The 19,771-nt window shown below is 40.1% G+C and overlaps 1 protein-coding gene across 1 annotated transcript in view; it reads left to right on the top strand.

Moving 5' to 3' along the window:
- Positions 1–17,303, top strand: part of LOC133439458 (ubiquitin-conjugating enzyme E2 E2) — a 50,748-nt gene extending 33,445 nt beyond the window's left edge. The window contains exons 4-6 of the mRNA XM_061717483.1: positions 3,221–3,353; positions 10,929–11,076; positions 16,469–17,303. Coding sequence (XP_061573467.1) covers positions 3,221–3,353; positions 10,929–11,076; positions 16,469–16,566 — 379 coding nt within the window. The 3' untranslated portion in view covers positions 16,567–17,303. The remainder of the gene's footprint in view (positions 1–3,220; positions 3,354–10,928; positions 11,077–16,468) is intronic.
- The last annotated feature ends 2,468 nt before the right edge of the window (positions 17,304–19,771 follow it).

Below are 19,771 nucleotides of genomic sequence, written 5' to 3' on the forward strand. Positions count from 1 at the left end.
ATAACCTATTTACAATTTTACAGGGAAAATAAAAATAGAATAGAGGAAACAAAAGGCTGAATAATTGTACGGTATGCTTACGTTACATGACACAACTGAGAACCTGCCTGGTATGTTAACATAATATATTAAGAGTTATTCAGATAACTATAGGATAAATAACATGCTATGAAGTTTACCAAACCATCCGTGTCACTCAAAATAACTATAATCCAATGAAATCTTCGTCTTCGGTGTCACTTTTAAACAACTCCGCGTCCTCTTCTACGTCGCTTACGTCAGACTCATCGTTAGTTGCAGTTCGCCCTCTTGCAGTTTAGTGTGACAATAACATGTGAAATGATATACCGCTAATAATGTGTTTAATAATTTCACACACAAGTCTCTCCAGAGTATAAGTCGCACCCCCGGCCAAACTGGGAAAAAAACACGACTTATAGTCCGGAAAATACGGTACTTGAAAACGGGCTGAGACATACCTGCTGTAATGGCGCTTATCCTTTAGTACCTACTTAACGCCTCCCAACTCGGGACGCCTTCACCCGCCTCTTCCTCGTTTGTTTTCAACACCCAGGTGTGAAGTGGGCGGGTTGGAGCGAAGCTGCTGTGACGTATTTGAATGTGTGATCTAAACGAATAAGACAACAACACTAAAGATGTAGAACATGGAGGAGATGATATATGTGCTGCTGGGTCTGTGACTTGTGTTCGATATCATGTTAAAAAATGAGAGTGAAAGAAGCTTCAAGTGGCAAACCTTTTTTTTTTTTAATTTTGTTTGTGTCGCGCTGATGAGAAATCAGCTGGGAGCCGCGAGCGGCTGGGAAGTGACCGAGCGCCTGGTAGATCTGGTCGTTCCTTATGGCCCGTCTAGATCCCTTTTTTAATTCTCTCCTCAGCCACCAGGTTTATTAGAGTTGGATCACCAAACAGACGTTTGCGCTGCCATTGCCTGTCGGATAAAATGAAGAGCCGCGAGTCGCTCTCGCGCTGATATCCCGCTTCCTGATTCAAACGTCTGACGCCCCCCGACCAATCAGTGGCGTGGAGGGTGATGACGTCAGACACAGGGCCAACTCAGCACGCTTAGAACCTCGGCAGAATAGGTACAGAAAAAGTATCTACTCGGCCAGCCTCTACCCGCCTCAGCCCGTAGTGGAGAAGCGAAAGACGGGGGCTCGGCGAGAGGCTGAATAGGTACTAGTGAAAAAGTGCCATAAATATCCAGTAATAGTCGGGACAGGCATAATTGTCGGGGAATGGTGAACTGATTGTACTAGTCTTTATCCGTAGATGTATTTTCCACCGGTTTCTTTCTTTCTCTGCTGACAAAAGCTCCAGTTTCTTTTCTTGGATTTATTGTATTTGATGTTTTTCTTTGAATTCCTCTCAAAGACGTGGTGATGCTGCACTGCATCCACACACCTGCTGTGACATCACACTTGCTATTTTCAAATGCATGAGATCTGATCTAATTACTGCTTCAGACTTTTGTGGTCTGAAGAATTTAAACGTGTTTTTGATGTTCATTCACTGCAGATTTGGGTGCTGGGCATTGAAGCTCTGGTTCTTTTTAAGTAACAAATCCATGACTTCCTTCATCTGCAGAGGGAAAATAAATCAGTTCAAGTCAAAGAACTCCTGAGTATTTCTCATCTGAGAGTCTTTCTCACTGGGCTGAATTTGGCAACTTGACATGTTTCAAAACCCATTCACTCTCTACGAGTTATGATTGAAACATTAAAGTCCCCTGCTCTAATTTAGTCTCTGTTGAATAACATTCAAAGAGAGGAGGCACATCTGAACATCAGGAGTAGTTCACGATGTGGCTTGACCTCACTTTATAATGTTATGACAGGCTCGAACTGCTGGCTATCAGGTGTCGACATCTGTCTGCAGCACCCATAAATCCTTCTATTTTGAGGTCATTTCCTTTCAGATGTTCAGATGTTTCGCTGACTGAGCTAATGCATCGACATTTGTTTGGAGGAAAAACAAAATCTTCAATGTTTCGGGAGGGTATTTGATGCCTTTTTAAACTTCCGGCAATGCCGTTTCTGTCTGCCAAAACAAATTTAAACCCGTGTTGGACAGATTTCATAATCTAAATAAAGCCTTCTAACATGCACATGCTGTTTTAGACCATCTGTAGTAAAAAAAAAAAAAAAAAGGAGTTATCAGTTACCTTAGTCCCCACTAAGAGACCAGTATCTATACACTTAAAATCTAAGAAATCTTAAAGAAAAGATAATAGATATCTGCAATGTCCTTTGAGCCAGTTAGACCTTCTTATAAACACTGTGTTTTGATGTAATTCCTTGGAGAAAAATAAAAGACACTCTGCTAATTCAAGAAAGCTTAAAAAAGAGGCGATGTAAAAGAGTGGCGAAAAAGACTAGTTGAAATTTGTGTGTGTGTGTGTGTGTGTTGACACTGAAGGAGGAAGGAAATGTCTCATTTCTATTTATGGAGAGTGATCTATTGTCAAGGGCATCCTTGGAGCCAGATGCTGCCTCGAGCACGGTGTTGTTTGAGGCTGCAGTGCAGTTGCTTTCAGGAAATATCAGGCCTTTTATTATTGTTTTTAAATAAAAGTGAGCCGCGATGCCACCGCCGGACTCAGTGAAAGCCAGCCCGCCTCGCCCGCCGTCCTCAAGCGCACATTCATCTGCACGTCTGCACGTCTGCCAGCAGCTCCGGGTTTCAGTTAAACACTGTCCCTGGTAATTACACCAAATCGCAGGGATTGTTCATTGTCCCGGGCTTTGTGATCTGGACATTGTCCCGGTCTCTTCCTGGCTCCGAGCCAGTTCAGGGCCTTACCGCAAACAACGGAGGGGGAGGGAGCTCCTAATATGGAAACGGCATTAATTACTTGGCCTATACAACAGATGTGACCTTCAGCCTTCACACAGCATAAATACTCATTCTATGAAAAAAGGGGGGGAAATGAATTAATTTTGCTCTTTTCATCCAGAAGCTCTTTTATGTTTAATTTTACTGAACCGTTTCCGAAGAAATGCCTGCACGTGATCATTATTGTGCGTCATGTCGTCATAACCTTCAGTGGCAGAAACTCCAGTGTGTATAAATTAGATGGTCAGAATCCACCATTTACCACCTGAGCAGCTCGTTCCCTCAAATCTGTGTCGGCCCGCCGTCGCCCTCAACGCGCTGCTTTGATTAACATGTTAACCCGTCTTTTGTTTGGATTTTCCAGCGCCGGCCCTAAAGGAGACAACATCTACGAGTGGAGGTCGACCATCCTGGGACCGCCGGGCTCCGTGTACGAGGGCGGCGTCTTCTTCCTGGACATCGCCTTCACACCAGACTACCCCTTCAAACCCCCCAAGGTCAGCGGCTGTGTAGATAAACTTTAAAATATGTTAATGTGTCACTTCAAATGTGACGTCACAGCAAACCACACAGATCCTGAAAAGGAGAGGATTCTTCAGCTCTTTTTAAAATCATGAAAAGCTAAGAGATTTGGAAAATCTGGAAATACTATTTGTTGTCTTTTGTGCCGAACAATTTTGCATTTGCTTTTTTTGGCTAAATCAGGGGTCGGCAACCCAAAATGTTGAAAGAGCCGTATTGGACCAAAAACACACAAAACAAATATGTCTGGAGCCGCAAAAAATGAAAAGTCTTGGATAAGCCTTAGAATGACGGCAGCACATGCTGCATGTTTCTATATTAGTTATAACTGGGGGAAGATTTGTTTTTTTCATTATGTCCTGAAAAAAGTAGAAATTTTGAGAAAAAAGTAGAAATTTTGAGAAAAAAGTTGAAATGTCGAGAAAAAAGTTGAAATGTCGAGATTAAAAAAGAAAAGAAGAAAAAAAGAGAAAAAGAAGGAAAAAAAGAAAGAAGGAAAAAAGAAAAGAAAAAAAAGGTCAAACATTTTTGAAAAAGTTCCAGGAGCCACTAGGGCGGCGCTAAAGAGCTGCATGCGGCTCTAGAGCCGCGGGTTGCCGATCCCTGGGCTAAATGAACAAAAAGAGGGAGGGAGCACATGCCTACCACCTACTATGATCTGTGGGTGTGAACATTTAAATCAGAGCTATTTGAAATCTTTTCTCGGGTTTAAAATGTTAATTGCGCTCTAACTTGGAAAGCTAAAGTCTGTTCATTTCCATGACGGCAACACGTTCAATCACTTTGAACAACCTATTGATTTTTGTATGAAAGGTACCCTACAGGCTTTCTCCTCCTTTTTCTCCTAAAAAAAAGTATGTATAATTAGAGGCGTGGCCTTTTGATTGGCAGCGGGCCGAGCCTATTGCTAGCTTTCATCGCGTTTGCTGCTTAGATTTAAGCGCTGTGTTGGCTTCTGAGCAGGGCTGGGCGATATATCGAGATTTTAATATATATTGATATATTTCCAAACGCGATATGGTAGGAGACAATATCGTTTATATCGATATAGCTTATTTTGCTACAAATTGACTGTACATCAACACTGACCCCTCTCGCTGGCAAAAAAGTACCTTTTGTGTGCTGAAACCTGACAGTGTTGACAGGTTAGTTTTCCTGGCACAAAATCTGCAAAATGTACAGTACTTACTTACTTACTTACTTACTTGTTGTAATTATTTGAGATTTGCTCAAAGAGATGGAATATCTGTTTACATGTTTTATTTGAGATTTGCACAACTGTCAACCGCAGTGGAAAAGTCTGCCTGTCTACATTGTATTAATTGCACAGTGTATTTTAAATTAATTGTTATGCAGGGGAGGGATATTTGTTTTATTTTATTCAAGAAGCATTTTTATGGAAAAAATATTGATATATATCGAGTATCGCCATTCAGCTAAAAAATATCGAGATAGGACTTTTGGTCCATATCGCCCAGCCCTACTTCTGAGCTGCGAACAGATAATAGTCATTAATTGTAAACAGAGCTCAGTGACTGGGGGTGCAGGGGGGGTTAACCACGCATCAGCTAAAAGCAGCGGTCAGTTCTGATGTCGCCCCCTGCGTTTGAGACTGGATTTCTTGCTGTGAATGCAGCTCTGCCGCTCCTCCAGAGCGGATCAGGTAATGAGCGGGGAGCTGAGCTAAGCTAACTGTGACTGACAGGAGGTGGGCGTGTCCACTGCTCATCCAATCCATTTGCAAATGAAAAACTGTTACAAGAAATGATGAAAGCAGAGGAATGTGACAAGCTACTTCAGATTTTTCCATTTTTTGCTGATTCAGGTGAAATGCCCTTTGTTCTCCTAAAAGGAACGTTTTTGAACATGTCGACGTGTAATTAGTTTAGTTTATTTTTGACTTGACCATTGATGGCAGCCTTACGCCAGCGGACTGACAGCTGTGAACCATCCTGGGAAAATCAATCAATTTAGTCTCTTTTTTTTAATCCGTGAGTTGATGTATTCCAGAGCTGCCACGTCACAATACAGGTAGTTTTAAGGAGAAAACTTCACTGTAGAAACTCCTTATCAGTTCTTGCTTGAAGGTTTTCTGCTGATTTGCTGCTGCGGGAATGATGCATTTAGGGAACGTTGAAACAAATCTGATTTAAGTTCCGTTAAGATTGATATGCTTTTTCAAGCTGAAAAGTCACCAGCGAGTGCATCCCTAGTTTTTCCTGAAAGTTCCCTAAAATCCTTCGTCCTACATGGTTCCTGACTTTCTTTACATAACGGACCTTTTTTGTTTAAAAAAAAAACAACCTTTTCTTTCACATTGCATTAAGCCAAGTGACTTCAACTGTTTAATTTTTAACCTAAGAAGGGAAAAAGCAAGTACAAGAATGAAGCAGAATAAAAGGTAAAAACAAATATTTTTTGTTGTTTTTTCTCGTCGTATCTTTTATAGAGGTGAACATCTCAGGTTCTCTTCCTTCAATAACTTTTGTGTACCGATGAACATAAAAGGGTTGATGACTGTACAGCTGTCAATTTTTGAATTGAAATCTTAAAGTTAAAGTCATACATTTTGAGAAAATGACACTAAATCAAAAAAAAATCTGGACTGTTTTCACATTAGCATGAAAATGTTTCAGACACTTGATTCAGTCCAGTATTTTGTATTGAAAATTTAAACGGTAGTTTTTTCCTTGAATCATTTATTTGATTGAATCATTGATGAGTCAACCAGCCGCCGCAGCCCTGCGACAGAGGAGCTACTTTTACATCTGAGCATTGTTAGAATCCACGAGTTTCCCTCCGTATAATCACAATGACCTCACATTAACCCGACTGCACGTGTGAATGAGCTGTTTTATTCAGCACCTTTATTTAGTCTTGACAACTCAAAGCACATTCATGCAGCTGAATGTGTTTTAACGGCCCATTCAGAGCTTTGCCAATCACAAACCTCTGAAAATCAATCAGCGGGTATTCTGTGCATGTTGATGACCGTTGTGTGTTTTTAGAGGGCATTATGACAGCTGAACAATTGAAATCAGTTAGGCGTCATGTTGTGCAGCTCAGTCTGGACTAATTTTGTGAGTTAACGTCGTCACTTTGAGCTGAAAAGTCGGGGTAGTGCAGGATCCTCGAGTGGTTGCGGTTTGTGGTTTTGTCTGCAGGGTACTTCCGTTATGCTGAGCGGATGTTTGTCAGCGAGCACGCAACGCTGTCGGGGACGGTCTCCTCTAGTGGCACTTTTCCACTAGTACCTACTCGACTCAACTCGGCCTGGTTTCTTTTCCATAACAACTCAGCACCTGGAGCAGAAGTAGGAGGTTGGAGCAAAGCTGCTGTGACGTATTTGAATGTGTGATCTAAACGAAGAAGACAACAACACTAAAGATGTAGAACATGGAGGAGATGATATATGTGCTGCTGGGTCTGTGGCTTGTGTTCGATATCAAGTTAAAAAATGAGAATGAGAGAAGCTTCAAGCGATGACTCTTTTTGATTTTATTTAGTTTGTCTCCGCTCTGCTGAAAAGTCCGTTGGTAGCCGCGAGCAGCTATGAAGTGACAGAGCTCCTGGTGGATCTGGTCGTTCCTTATCGCCCGTCTAGATCCCTTTTTTAATTCTCTCCTCAGCACCAGGTTTATGAACATCTGCACCTCAGAGTTGGATCATGAAACAGACTTTTGCTGCCATTGCCTGTCGAATAAAATGAACAAGAACCCGCCGTCAGAGTCGCTCTTTCTCTGATGTCACATCCTGACTCAGACGTCTGACTCCAACCGCCCGACCAATCGGTGGCCTGTAGTAGGGCTGGGCGATATGGACCAAAAGTCATATCTCGATATTTTCTAGCTAAATGGCGATACTCGATATATATCGACATTTTTTCTGTGACATAATTTGAGTTTCCCCCAAAGCATTATAGCATAGCATCTCTGTTAGCTTCATTTTTTTCTGAGGCAAACCCTTAAAAAAAACAGTCAGTTTTAATACAAAGCCTCGTGCCAAATGTCACAAAGGTACATTTGTTAACAGAGGTCTGCACAATATCAAAATGTATAAAACAAATGAAATAAAAATAAACTGCCTGCATATATAGAATAAAAATGCTTCTTGAATAAAATAAAACAAATATCCCTTTCCTGCATAACAATTAAATTAAAATACACTGTGCAATTAATACAGTGTAGACAGTAACAGGCAGACTTTTCCACTGAGGTTGACAGTTGTGCAAATAACAAAACATTTGTGCAAATCTCAAATAAAACATTCAACTCAATTTGTCACAAAATAAGCTATATCAAAATAATAAAAAAAAAAAAATGGATATAAACGATATTGTCTCGTACCATATCGCGTTTGAAAATATATCGATATATATTAAAATCTCGATATATCGCCCAGCCCTAGCCTGTAGTGTGATGACGTCAGATACAGCCGACTCAGCTGCTTAGAACCTCGACAGAGTAGTTACAGAAAAGTATCTACTCACCACGTTACACCCCTAGTGGAAAAGCACCAAACCGAGTCGAGCCGAGCCGGGCTGAGTAGGTACTAGTGGAAAAGCGCTATTGGTTTTCAGTGCACCCAAAACTCCTTTCACGAGGCCTTTGCCCCCCCTCCCCACCCCCTCTTCTCACACTTGGTCCTGTGTTGCTGCCAGCTCTGCGTTTGACAGCAGACTCAAACAAATCCACAGGCTCCAGACCAGCTTTCTGTGGCCAGAGGGCCTCGAGTGTTTCCGCCCCCCTTCAATACCTCCTACCCCTTCAACACACTGTGATATGCAGCCAAAATTCCCTGCTCACACACAGAAACACACACACACACACACACACACACACACAACCCCCGGGCCTGTTGCTGCCATACACCCCCTCACTATAGAAATGCTCCAACGAAGCTCAGTAGCTGAAGTCGCTCGTATGGAACGCTCGGGGGAACTTTGGACCCACAACCCGGCCCGCTTTTTTAAGATCTCGGGACTCGGAGAGGGAAAGGAGAGTCGTCCTCAGTCGGCCTGACAAGTTCACCAGGTGGACGTGTTTGTGCTTCTGAACCGGAGCCAGCGGAGGAGCTCTGTGTCTGCACAGGCGTCCGTTATTTATAACGCCCTCCCTTGTGGGATCTCTGGGAATGCCAAGGCTCGTTAGAGGTTTTCCTCTGGAGGATCGGGGTCGGGGGGGGGGACAGATGTTGGCGATCGGAGCAGCAGGGCAGACCGAGGTGTCGTGACCGAGCAGATGTCGGGCTCGTCTCAAGGCCGGCCCGGCAGACGTAAACACCCCGCTTGGAAGGGGACGCTTCACACGACTTGTGCTGCGTCTTATGAGTCATAGCTGGAAACTGTGGTTGTTTACTTTTACAAGTAAAGAAACTAATTGACACTTTGGTGCCGGAGTCCAATATTTCAAGTGACAACAGAGCAGTTATTGTTGTGCTGCTGTGATTTTACGCCTTGCTGCCCTCTGTTGGCCGCTCCGTTTCAGGAGGTCTCGGATCAGATGTGATCAAAATGAATCCAAATCTTGTAAAAATATAGATAAAATATGCTCTGTATTTGGACACCCGTGTATTTGTGGCGACAGGCACGTCAGCAGGAATGACAAATGGTGTTAAATGGCCCCCAGCGGAGCAATCAGGCAAAACCATTACACCGACACTGATGCTGACACATCAGAGTCGGTGTGGGGGGAGGACGAGGAGGAAGTGAAAGCCTGCAGCAGCTTTCAGCTGTCCTCCTACTATTACATCCAGTTACGATAAGATGACAACACAATCCTTAACGTTAAAGACCGCACAGCAAAACAGACGGCCTTAGATAACAGTCCCATTTTATACATTTAACTCTATCCAGTCCTAACAGGCTGCTGTTTTTAACAAATCATCCATCTGCAGGTTAGTACTTTCTCTAATGATTACCGCTAAAAAGAGTTGACTTTATGGTAAAAAATATTGGTTATTTTCATGAAAAAGGAGTTAAAATCTCCAAAATATACCGCTGTCTTAGTTTTTCCCACCAAAAAAATCTGTTTTCCATTTTTAGTTTGCCTAAAATGTATTTAAACACTTACGTTTCCTAATTTAGTTGTTGTGCCTTTCTACAAAAAACCATCCATCTGCAGGTTAGTACTTTCTCTAATGATTACCACTAAAAAGAGGTGACTTTATGGTAAAAAATATTGGTTATTTTCATGAAAAAGGAGTTAAAATCTCCAAAATATACCGCTGTCTTAGTTTTTCCCACCAAAAAAATCTGTTTTCCATTTTTAGTTTGCCTAAAATGTATTTAAACACTTACGTTTCCTAATTTAGTTGTTGTGCCTTTCTACAAAAAACCATCCATCTGCAGGTTAGTACTTTCTCTAATGATTACCACTAAAAAGAGGTGACTTTATGGTAAAAAATATTGGTTATTTTCATGAAAAAGGAGTTAAAATGTCCAAAATATACCTCTGTCTTAGTTTTTCCCACCAAAAAAAATCAGTGTTTCCATTTTCAGTTTGCCTAAAATGTATTTTAAACACTTACGTTTCCTAATTTAGTTGTTGTGCCTTTCTACAAATCATTGAAATGGCTCAGCTCTAAGTCACGGTTAATCAGCGTTGATTGTAAACACTGTTCATTTGTGCACATTTTAATGTGTATTCTATATTTACACACGAGGAACTGAGTTTCCTTAAATGAGGACTTTAAAATTGCAGCAGTTTGTTTCGACATCGGTGGTTTTAAGCTGTGGAAAGAGACATTTGACAAGTTTCAACTGCTTTTGCATTTAGTAGCTACTCTTTTTTTTTTCCGTTAGCTGGGGAAAGGAAAATGAAAAGAAGTATATTAAAACTGTAATAACCAGAATAGCTGCAGCCTAAAAGTGGGTCTCTTTTGAGGTGTCACCTTGGTGGCACCAGCTCAGTTTGTTTTGATTAAACTGCCATGAAAGGTGGTGTTTCCTTGGACCGAAGTGATGATACAGTTGTGATCAGACGGCCTCAAACTGGGCCCTTTCACTGACCCGGCGAGCCTTCCGCCTGCAGACACAGTACCGGGAGGCTTTAACCAGATTACCTAAACATACTGTATATGTAAAGTTATGTGATGTGGAAAAACTCCCGCTGGGAAAGAGGTTTTTACATTTGACCATGAAATATTAGCGCGTTTTAGCGGGTCGTAAAGCTCTAAGCACTAGGGATGTGCTCGGCTGCCACGAGTAACAGAATAATGCAACTTCCTGTGCCTATAAAAATCCCTAATTTACATACTCTTTATCTTTGAGCAGCGACTTCCTCGGGTTTCCTTCACGAGACACCAGAAATCTCAAGTAACAGTTAATCTTTGCACATGTAGAAGTGTGTGGAAGATAATCAGCTGCATTGTGTTGATTCAGTTGGGCCTTGTTTTGTTTTTTATTATTTCCTGGTCCTTTATTTGCTTGTAAATAATTAATTCAGTACAGTGAATCATGTCATGGGTAAAAGATGCTTGCAAGGTTGTTTCCCGTTAGCTTGCTGAGGTTGCATCTGCATTTCTTGACGCTGGTGTTGCGGTGTGTGCAGGTAACCTTCCGTACGAGGATCTATCACTGCAACATCAACAGTCAGGGGGTGATCTGTCTGGACATCCTGAAGGACAACTGGAGCCCCGCCCTCACCATCTCCAAGGTGCTGCTGTCTATCTGCTCCCTGCTCACAGACTGCAACCCAGGTAAGGCCACGACGGAGACACACGACATCAATTTGACGTGATTCATCGTCGGATCAGGAGACGCGTAGCAGCTGGAAAAGACTGAAAAATGAGCCGGCTGCCTCCTGCTCACCGTTGCATGTCATTCACTTTTACTCCAAGATATGAAGTTAACGCAGAGTCTAAATATTTTTTCCAGACCGTTAGAAGGATATTAAGTAAATCATGACCGATTCAGACCTGGGTCGTTTCCTCGAGGCTGTCGGACTCCGACAGCTCTTTGGCACAGCTGATGGCCAGAAGCTGTAAACAACAAAGCCACATTTTTACGGCAGATAAGACCAGATGACCCACAGTGTTCAGTGAAAACAAATATTATCTGGCGCAAGCTGTTAAAGCTTCTGCAGATTTACAGCATCATTTGTTGTTTTGGCGTAAGATCAAAGTGTCATCCACCTCTGTTCAATAAAATGAGGGTTTGTTTTGATTGATGGGAATCTAATGCAGGCTGGCAGAGTGCAGGGAACTTATAAATGATGCTTCATGCTCATTTTATGTGTTTCCTCAACTCCTCCAATCTATAAAGTCACTGTTCCTTATCAAGGCCTTAATTGTCATTGATTTATAACAATAATCTAGTCCCTCAGTTGTATTTTGAACAGTGTGATCAAAATAACTAAAGGTCAGAGTAACATTTTAAACTGTCGACATTAATCTGGTAGATTACGTAATGATTTTAGTCTCTTTTAAATTCTCCCTTTTATCTGATTTTTATTTGCCCCTGGACTTTATTAATAAAGCATCACTGAGCCAAAGAAACGACATTTTGCCATCGATGGATATCAACCGTGTTTTAATCACAATAAAAAGCTCTTTAACTATGCCGACTGCGGCTTGTACCGGCTGCCGGGAGCAGGTGGAGTCGAGCTTAGTTTCAGGTTACTGGATCGATTTCTTTTTCACTGCAAAACATCGTTGTAGATACTGTATTTAAATCACAAAAGGGACGTGATTGTCTAAAGTGACTCAACTGATAAAAGTTCTGACATGACGTAATCCTGTCACCTTGTTGGGGAGTGATGACTTTCAGTAAAGTTTTACTATTTTATACATTTAATATTGACAGTGTAATCACAAATTGATAATTTCCTCTGTTCCTTGTTTGCAGTGGTGTATAGGTTGTAATCAGTACTCGAGTTGTAAAAAAAAATCAGGGGGGATGGGGGATTTTATAATATGGGGACAGATAATTTGTGCTGATTACAAATAATATAATATATTACAAATAATAGCACTGACCAAAACACCTGCAGAAATACTGCAGGAATGACATAGCAGCAGTTAAATGCAGCCTTCTGTAAGCTTTAAATATCCACTGGGCTTACATCAAATACATCAAAACACTAAAATACAAAACAGTTTTCTGAACTTATCAATATGACTCTGTCCTTCACAGGATAAATAAAATGGATCACTGCAAAAACTCTAAATCTTAACAAGAATATTTGTCTTATTTCTAGTTAAAATGTGTCATTTTAGTAAAAAAAAACTCATTACACTTAAAACAAGACTCATCACTGGAAAAAACAACAATTTTCACCTGTTTCAAGTAGATTTTCACTTAAAATAAGTAGAAAAATCTGCCAGTGGAACAAGATTTTATTGCTTGTAATGAGAAGATAAATCTTGGCCCATTAGCAGATTTTTCTATTTATTTCAAGTGAAAATTTACTTGAAACAGGTGAAAATGGTCAAATAAGTTATTTTTCTGGTGATGACTCTAAATGTTGAAATAGCAGTAAAACCACATTCATTGATGAAATAACATAAGGGATGGAAAGGGGGGGTGGCAGTTTTACTGGGGGGATGATTTGGACCGTTTTTATTTCAGGAGGGGATGCCACCCCCCTCATCCCCCCTCAACTCCAGTACTGGTTGTAATACTCATTTAATGTCTGGAGTTCAACCATAGTTAAACTACTTGTTTCAGATGTTTATCTCTCGCCAGTCTTCCATCACGCTGTACCTCTGAAGTGAGTAATTTAAGGTTGAAACACCACTTTCAAAGCAGACACACCCAGCAGGAGGAGCTGGACTTGATTTCCCAACTTCAGCTGTGAACAGAGCTGTAAAAGCATCGCAGCAACTTAAATGAAGTCGGGTCACAGCAGCCGCTTTCGTTCCAGTCTGAATTACTCACATAAATCAGCAGTAACGTTCCTTCGCTCAGGTACAGACGCCGCGGGGCTGCCATCCGTATCAAAGAAAGAAAGTTAAATGGAAACACTATAACCGGCCCAGCCTGACCTCTGAATGTGATCAGAGCAGTGGTGCGTTTTATCACAGCGCTGGTTTCAATATGACAACAACAAACAGCAGTGGGGGATCTTTGAAGATGATGACACGTCAGTGACATGATGTCTGCCAACCAGACACTCTTAAAAGTGATCTGGGGGTTGCCAGAAAACCACTCCAAAACACAGGAACTTAGTCATTTCTATCATAATTAACAAATGAATGAGTGTATCAGGATATAATCATCTGACCTGGAAAGCTCTATTCAGTTTCTTGGTCGCCACGGGGATGATTTGATGATTTCTACTAATTTTGTCCCCTCTACAAGACTAGTGAAACCAGCAGAGGTGTCAAAAGTATTCACATTCATTACTCAGGTAGAAGTATAGATACTAGAGTTTAAAAATACTCCTGTAGAAGTTGAAGTATCAACTCAAGTTTTTTACTCGGGTAAAAGTACTGGTTTCAAAACTACTTAAAGTATAAAAGTAATGTAAGGGGGGGGGGGGGGGGGGGGGCATTAAGGACAAAAGCCATTGAAAATGAATGCATCTAAGTATAATGTAAATATATTAAAGAACCATATATGTGTACTATTGAGCATTAACATGTGTTTCAGAGAGCAGACGCGTACAAACCAATAAGGGTATTATGTTTATACTTCTCATCCAACCACAACCAAATTCACTCTATCCGGATGGAGCAATTTAACTGGATAGTTTTTTTTTAAAGGCCGAAATGAAATAGAGTAACGAGGCTGTTTTTAAAATGTAAGGAGTAAAAAGTACAGATAATTGCGTGAAAATGTAAGGAGTAAAAGTAAAAAGTCGTCTGAAAATAATTACTCCAGTGAAGTATAGATAACCAAAATTTCTACTTAATTAAGGTAACGAATTATTTGTACTTCGTTACTTGACACCTCTGGAAACCAGTGCCCTTTTTTAAAAGTTCAAACTTAGAAGGAGAGATTGGCAAACTAAAAATGTTTGTAGTGGCAACGCACACAGAAAATGGTAAAGGGCCCATAAAAAACGATGCTCCCTGCAGCGTTTCTTCTCCCAGTGCCTGCATGCAGCCTTGAAGGAAAGTGAAAATAGATGCTCAAAAGGAAAAAGGAGAAATTTGCAAATACAAGCTCTGATACTGAGAAACGTTAACAGATAGGACTCCTGGGATCCAAAGTCTCTGTGAATATTTAAACTCACCTTAAACAGCTTCCACTTACTTCATCTGTAGACAGGAGTTTTGTAGATGATGGTAGTATTTTGATGCATTAGTGGGTCTTGCTTTAGAGGAGCTGATAATCGCTCCGCTTCATGGTCCAAACTCAACTACACAGTTTATGTCAAAGTGTTTATGGCCATTTGAAAAATCTAAATTTAGCAAAACTACAATATAAACACACTTTATACCATCAAGAGGTCACATGACACACCATGTCTGAACTACTTGAGGATTATGTTGCATACGTTTTGAATCTGCTGCTGATCCACGAGGTTGTGGACACAGAATAGCTGACTTAAAACAATAAATAAGTAATATGAAATGGTGTGTATCCATCACCGTCGTTCTTGGGAAGACTTATCGCAAGAGGAGAACAACCTTTTATTGCCGACCATATGCTTGACAATTTTATTAAAGTGCTATATACTGAGTAGTTTTTTAAAAGACTAAAACCCTCTCATATCTTAAGACTACACCAAATGTGACAGGTCAGCGTAGCAGCATTATTCTTCTTTGTGTTTCCCGCTACTACTACTTCGTCGTCTTCAAGCTACAGATGGATTGCTGTAATATTAGCAAGAATTACTTCTGCTAAACATTTATCACCTCCAACATCACATAAAGTGAGGTTCACTTGCTCCGTTACTTTGTCTAAGATGCATAAAGGAAGGAAACATAAGGAACCACAGCACAGCGAGATATAGTGCTACAGAAAAGAGCCAGCACCGCCACCTAGTGGTTGGTGGTGTAATTACAGAGTGACACAGTTGACAAATAGGACATGTGCTACATGTGTCGTTTCTAATAAATCAGGTTGGGGGTGTTGCTGAAGATTCTTCTTGATTACTCATTCCTCTTTCTCTTGGCTGGTAATGTGTTGGTGACCATGAAATCTTGGGTAAAATGGTTGATTTTGAGCTCGGCAGCCGTTAGATAACATGAGTTAACTTTAACTGCGTCGTTTCACAGTTGAGTTTTATCAGTGTGACGTCCGAGGAAGCGGTAAATCTGACCCGACTGATGCCTTTTCACCAGAGCTGGGTAGAGTAGCCAAAGATTGTACTCAAGTAAAAATACTGTTACTTCAGAATAATATGACTCAAGTAGAAGTAAAAAGTAGCACCCAAATAATTACTTGAGTAAAAGTAAAAAAGTACTTGGGGAAAAAACTACTCAAGTACTGAGTAACTGTTGAGTAACGTCTGATTTATTTTTTTAACACAACCCTTCAAACAGACAAAAGTACAAAATTATCTTCAGGCAAATTAAATAAATAAAATAAAATGAATAAAAAATAAAAAATAGCTTAAATTAAAATAATAAAGTAAATTCAAGTAATTCAAATAATAAAACAACAGAATAAAAAAATTAATTAATCACAAAATTTCAAGCCTTTGTACTTTTCTTTTTTAACCAGGCAGAACTCATATAAATATAATGTGTGTCTTTGAGTCTGTGTATATGTGACAAAACATTTTTCCCAAATAATCACTCAGTGATGTCATGAGATTGACGCGTACGTGGATAAAAGAAAAGTAACAGCTCAACGTAGCCTCATGTAGCGGAGTAAGAGTAACAGTTTGTTCTTCACAAATCTACTCAAGTAAAAGTAAAAAAGTATAGTGATTCAAAACTACTCCTAAAAGTACAAAATTTCCCAAAACTTACTCAAGTAAATGTAACGGAGTAAATGTAACTCGTTACTACCCACCTCTGGTTTTCACACCTGGGCATCGGATCAGAGTGGTCACTGCAGATACTCAAATTCATGTTCTTTGTGATTTTAGATTTTTCTTTCTCTTTCTTTTCTTTCCCGTTTTTTTTAAAGAGCTGAACTTGAAGTATTACTGCTGGTTGTGTTTGTATTTCATGCATTTGTCTCTGTCCCTTTCAGCCGACCCTCTGGTGGGAAGCATCGCCACACAGTACCTGACCAACAGAACGGAGCATGACAGAATAGCTAAGCAATGGACGAAGAGATACGCCACATAGGCTCCCCGCTGCGGACCCCCCTCCCCCTTTACCTCCCTCCCTCTTAATGAACCTCTCTCTACCTCTCACCCTTAGTCTGTCAAAGCACACTCACTAAGTGCAACGGTATACCTGCCCTCCTGTTGGCCCCCCTCTTCCTCTTCTTCCTCCCTATTTTATCTACCTTTTCTGTGCAAAAACATAAACAAAAAAAATCAAGACAAAAAAAAAATGTTCCTTGTTCCTTGTTGACTTGAAAGCTTCTTTTTTATACAGAGAGTAGATTGGGATTTTTATTTTCCAATATCTGAATGTTGGAAGTATTGTACTGGAGAAAAAAAACACAGAATATTATAATTATCTTATGCTTTGTCCTCCAGCTATACAGTATGTATTCTCTTTTTCTTAGTGGCACCTGGAACAAACATGCAGAATATGCTTTATTTTGTTTTTCCTTGTTTTTTTTCTGTTTGTTTGTTTTGCTTTTTGTATTTGTCATCAGTATGTTATCTGCATGGAACAGGAAGGTTTGCATCAGTGGATTCTTCATGCTTTTTACCTTCCTCTGATTTTGTTTGTACTGTATGTATTTTTTCAAAGGCTTTTGAGGCAGACCACGAAAGTATAGGTCTGCCTGTGAAAGAGGCAGGACTTGTATATTTACTGGCTACCCGCCACCTCTGCAATTGCAGAGTGGTTTGTCGTGCACTTGTATTTCTGAAGCACCCAATAAAACACACTGTGGTTGGCTTGTGAGAAAAAAACAGCTCTCTGCGATTTGTGTTCATCTGCAGCCTCGACATCCTTGAAGACTCCTCACCTTCTCACTGCTCATGTCTCTCACGTACACATTACATCCGAGTCCGCTGTGGTCTCCTACCTTTTATTAGCTTTTATTACTGGTATCACGGACATTTCTATCCGTTAGTCCGTCAGTCAGCAGGATATCTCTAAAACCCAAGACCAGATTTCCCTGACTGACCTTTTTAGAAGTAGCAACTATTTTGGCAGCGATCAGGGTTTGAGACATCTTCATTGTACTGGGTTTTATAGCATTTTAAAAGGTAAATGAGGTCGTGGGAATATTTTGAGGCAGGAAAGTAACTCACTGAAGTGTTTTGTTTTTTTTCTAAGGTGCTCCTTTGAGTACATTTAAATTTTTAACTCCTTTTTTGTTATACTTATGTGAAAGTAGCGACTCGGTTCAAAATATAAATAAATGAAAACCAGCTGGATGAATTGCACTGAAATGTTGCACACACAGGACTCTTCGGTACAAAGACTTAAGTCTAATTTTGAAGCGGCGGCGCCAGCGACTGCAGAAGAAACTTCTTCTGGACGCCACGATATTGGCATATAATCAATCAGAAACGAAGCATGCGACGGAGGAAGGACAAGAAAACCAGGTAACCATATCAACAAAAGAAATCCAAAAAGGTGTCATCGCACAAAAGTGTCCCTGTTGTGATCGGTTCGGTATGTTCCGTACCACTGGAAATGGCACCGTCACTGTGAGGGGAACCAGAACCTGCTTCACAGGAGAGGATCGTTGCGGTGAGAATGGATGTCGTTGGCCAGCTACGGAAAAAACCCCTGAAGTACCAACAGAAACCAAGAGTGTGACATGCAAACGCCAAAGCTGCGTTTCACATTATTCTCCGAGATGATCGCAAAATCAAACACAGTTGTATGGATGTCTGAAACCTGGATACTTAAATCATAGTGTGTATGAAGATAGGAAGAACAGGGTTTCAAACAGTTAATATAACCGCTAAATGAGGAACATTTAAACCTGGTTCAGACACCCATTGCAGAAATTCTCCACTTATAATCAAAAAAGAAACTTGTTCAGACAGTTTATGGATTTGTTTCTTAAAAGTCTGTAGGTATATTTGCTATTTTAAAACCATCCGTGCTTAAAAGAGAATTTAAGAGTGGATAATGTTTGGTACAAAAATATTAAAAGCAAATCAGCATTCAAGACGGATATACTGGGGGGAAAAATGGGGAATATTTCTATATTATATGAATAAAGCATACAACACAGGCTCTAAGGCTTTTCCTACTGAAGAACAGGACATAAAGCTTTTGGTTTGTTCTCATTAATACAGATTTGGTATTCCAGTTAGGATCCCCATGAATGTTGTGATTGATTAGCGGTATCTATGAATATTAATGTGACCATCGGCCTGCAGACATGAGCCAGGCAGCTGCTTTCCAAACTGGCTGAGCTCTCTGACTGTGTGCCCAAAACACAACAGTAAGTGCTGTTTTTGTTTGTTTGTTTTGGCCTACGATTAAATGAGAGGATTGTGTAGATCTTTCAGAGTCAAAACAGTGTTTTAATTATCCATGTCTAGATCTTACAACTGGATAAGGCCTTTATTTATTTATATATATATAAATGTGTATGTATATATATACACATACATCTGTAGGCATTATGCTCTGTTTGAAATCAGATGATAGAAGGAGCAGGTGGACTGTTGAGGCTTATTTTTAATGTAAACACATTTTTAATAAAACAAATTGTTTAAAATGAGAAAATTCTACCTGCAAATCATATAAGTGTCATTATCTGCTTCGTGGCAGCATTTCCCCTTTACAAATCTACTGATGCATGACATGAAAGTAAGTGTCAAAGAAAATAATGAGATCTGAAACTATCTGTGTGCACAATAATAACAGCAGAAAATGCAAATTAAAAAAACAAACACGTCTGTCAATATTTTGCAAACTGAAACTGAAAATTACATTTGAATGTCATGAGCATACAGTTAAACCTCATGAGTAATTCTTATTGTCAATGTGGTCAGTTATAGCAGAGGATATTTATTCAAGTTTCAGTGGCTGGTGAAACAGCAACTGAGTCATAGCCGACGATTACTAAATAAATACCAGATTGTTTTTTGTTTTTTTTAATGATTCTAGTATTGCAGACACGTGGCCGCCTTTTCATAACCTCCCCACACATACTGATTGTTTTGACCTCTACATCAGAAACGTATTATGCATAATTTATGCCTGAATGTATATATTAGAAACTAATGTATGCATAAATGTATATATTAGAAACTAATTCATGCATAAATGTATATATCAAACTAATTTATGCACGAAGGAAGGTATATATTAGAACGAAATCAATGCATGAATGTACAGTATATATTAGAAACTATGCATGAATGTATATATCAAACTAATTTATGCACAAATGTATATATCA

The sequence above is a fragment of the Cololabis saira genome, chromosome 3, assembly GCF_033807715.1.
Source record: "Cololabis saira isolate AMF1-May2022 chromosome 3, fColSai1.1, whole genome shotgun sequence".
Lineage (NCBI taxonomy): Eukaryota > Metazoa > Chordata > Actinopteri > Beloniformes > Belonidae > Cololabis > Cololabis saira.